The sequence below is a fragment of the Selaginella moellendorffii genome, unplaced genomic scaffold (assembly GCF_000143415.4).
Source record: "Selaginella moellendorffii unplaced genomic scaffold, v1.0 SELMOscaffold_193, whole genome shotgun sequence".
NCBI lineage: Eukaryota > Viridiplantae > Streptophyta > Lycopodiopsida > Selaginellales > Selaginellaceae > Selaginella > Selaginella moellendorffii.
This window is the reverse complement of record NW_003314453.1, coordinates 10,092-12,112: the sequence shown is the minus strand read 5'-3', so window position 1 is coordinate 12,112 and position 2,021 is coordinate 10,092. Positions and strand designations below refer to the sequence as shown.

Genomic DNA, 2,021 nt, shown 5'->3' with positions numbered 1-2,021 from the left:
ATCCTTCAATATGTCGTTTCATTCACTAGTGTATATCTCCCTCCACAGCATCCTCATTGGCAGCTCCAAAAAGGTCAGTCGACACCCACACCCACCATCTTGGATCATCAATGCCAGCTGTTACGAGATCATCCTCTGCATTCTTACAACCAGTTGTAGCATCTAAAATGAGGAAAGAATTACCAGCAAGTGGTAGATCAATTGAGGTAACGGCATCTTCAGTTGATTTTATCTCTTCCAACTTTTGAAGGAAGGAAACTGACTCCACTCTGTCTCTTAATTGTTCATAGAGCTGAAACACATGAGATTAAAATAGAAAACTCGGGCAAAAGTAAGAAATTTACATTAGAAGGGCAATCGGAAAAATTGGCGATGCCCTTCCTACCCGAATCGTTAAGAATTTTCTTGTACGTATCTAGAGTAGCACGAAGATCCTCATTCTCTTTGCGCATATTCTCCAGCGACCCAATAAGATCGCCGGTATTTACTGTCTCAGCAATACCAGATTTACATGCTGGCGATGAACTGCCATGGTGCATCCAGGCTGCTTCGTTTATAACACTCGTGGATGCGCTACTACCAACCATGGTCTGACCTAATAACAGACAAAGGTATATTCTTGAGAAAAGGAAGGTGGCTTCTATAAACTTAAGCGAGCAGACAGGAGACAAGAAATTTCTTGATGGTCAATGCAATAATGGGATCCTAAAGTTGAGAGTTTTACCACTTTACTACTATTTCGGAAGGTTCAACTAAGTAACCAAAAGCTGACGTCTTAGTCCTTCCACCTCCAGCCGCAAGGCATCGACCTCTGACTGCAAAATTCCACGAATTGCATCTTCTTTCTCTTTCTGATTTTGCAGTACATTTAGATTTCGATCACATTCCTCCAGCTTCGCCTCACTTTTGTAATTTTTCATCTCTAACTGCATGATTTTGTTTAAGGAAGACTCGAGGTGCACTTCAAGAACCACTTGGTCGAGTTTCAAATCAGCCGACGCCTTAAGTACCCTGTTTAGCTCTTCTTCCGCTTTTGCTCTACACTGCTCCTCCTTTTGAAGCTTGAAATCAAGGCTTATGTTATCCGCGCTACTTGACTCAAGTTCGCTCTTCAGGGTTTTCATCTCGGCTAACATAGCTGCATTCTGACCATCTGCCGCTTTCATTTTCAGCTTCCAACTTCTTATTTCCATACCTGCCTTTGTCACCTTGTTCCTGAGCAGCCTTACAGTTTCCATTAAAATAGATACTTTGCTACCTACTACGTTCATTTCCTGGACCATACCGTCCTCTAGCAACTTGGCACCTGTTGTTAGAAGTTGTTTACATGTTGAAGCACAGTGAGCTTGCCTTTCTAGATTCCTAATAATAATATTGTTAAGAATAGCAATCTCTGCATTCTTCTTCTCGAGAGTCAATTCCATGCTCTCAAGCTGCCTGTCAAGCTTACGAATCTGCTCTTCAGCAATCTGAAGGTTTTTTTCCTTGTTTTTCTTTTCTATGGCAAGATTGACAATTCTAGTATTTGTTTGCTTAACTTCAGACCTTAGCCTTTCAGCTTCTTTCACTGAAGCTTCTACATGCCTTTCCATCCAGCACCGTCTATCTCTCTCTTCCTTAAGATTAGCTTCCATCTTTTCCATCTCTTCTCGTTGTTGTGATAATTCAGAGCACAGGTCATCCCACTCTTCGTCAGAATTCAAATCTGACTCCGAAATTTCATTAAGCTCGCTTTCCTTGATTATTCTGCCTTCTCCTGGCTGTTGGATTTTTAAGAACTCTAATGCTCTCTTTGCCAGTTCTGTTCCCCTCCGAGACATTTTTCTCGAGAGCCTCCTTGAAAGCCTTCTTTCAGCTCGGGACTGTTCAGTTTCTATGCTTACCTCTGATAATATCGACACTTTAGGAATTCCCAAAACTCTATGAGGAGTGAGAGATGCTATTCCCACTGTCAAAGCCCTCAAACTCTCCTGTTGCATCCGCACTTTTGCCTCTAGACTCTGTTTTTCATTTATCCTTTC

At 41.9% G+C, this 2,021-nt stretch overlaps 1 protein-coding gene across 1 annotated transcript in view; it reads right to left on the bottom strand.

Annotated features, from left to right (window-relative positions):
• Positions 1 to 752: 752 nt before the first annotated feature.
• The window catches only part of LOC9638300 (myosin-10), a 3,059-nt gene continuing 1,790 nt past the window's right edge, over positions 753 to 2,021 (bottom strand). Inside the window, exon 6 of the mRNA XM_024667760.1 lies at positions 753 to 2,000. Within this exon, the coding sequence (XP_024523528.1) occupies positions 753 to 2,000 (1,248 nt within the window). The remainder of the gene's footprint in view (positions 2,001 to 2,021) is intronic.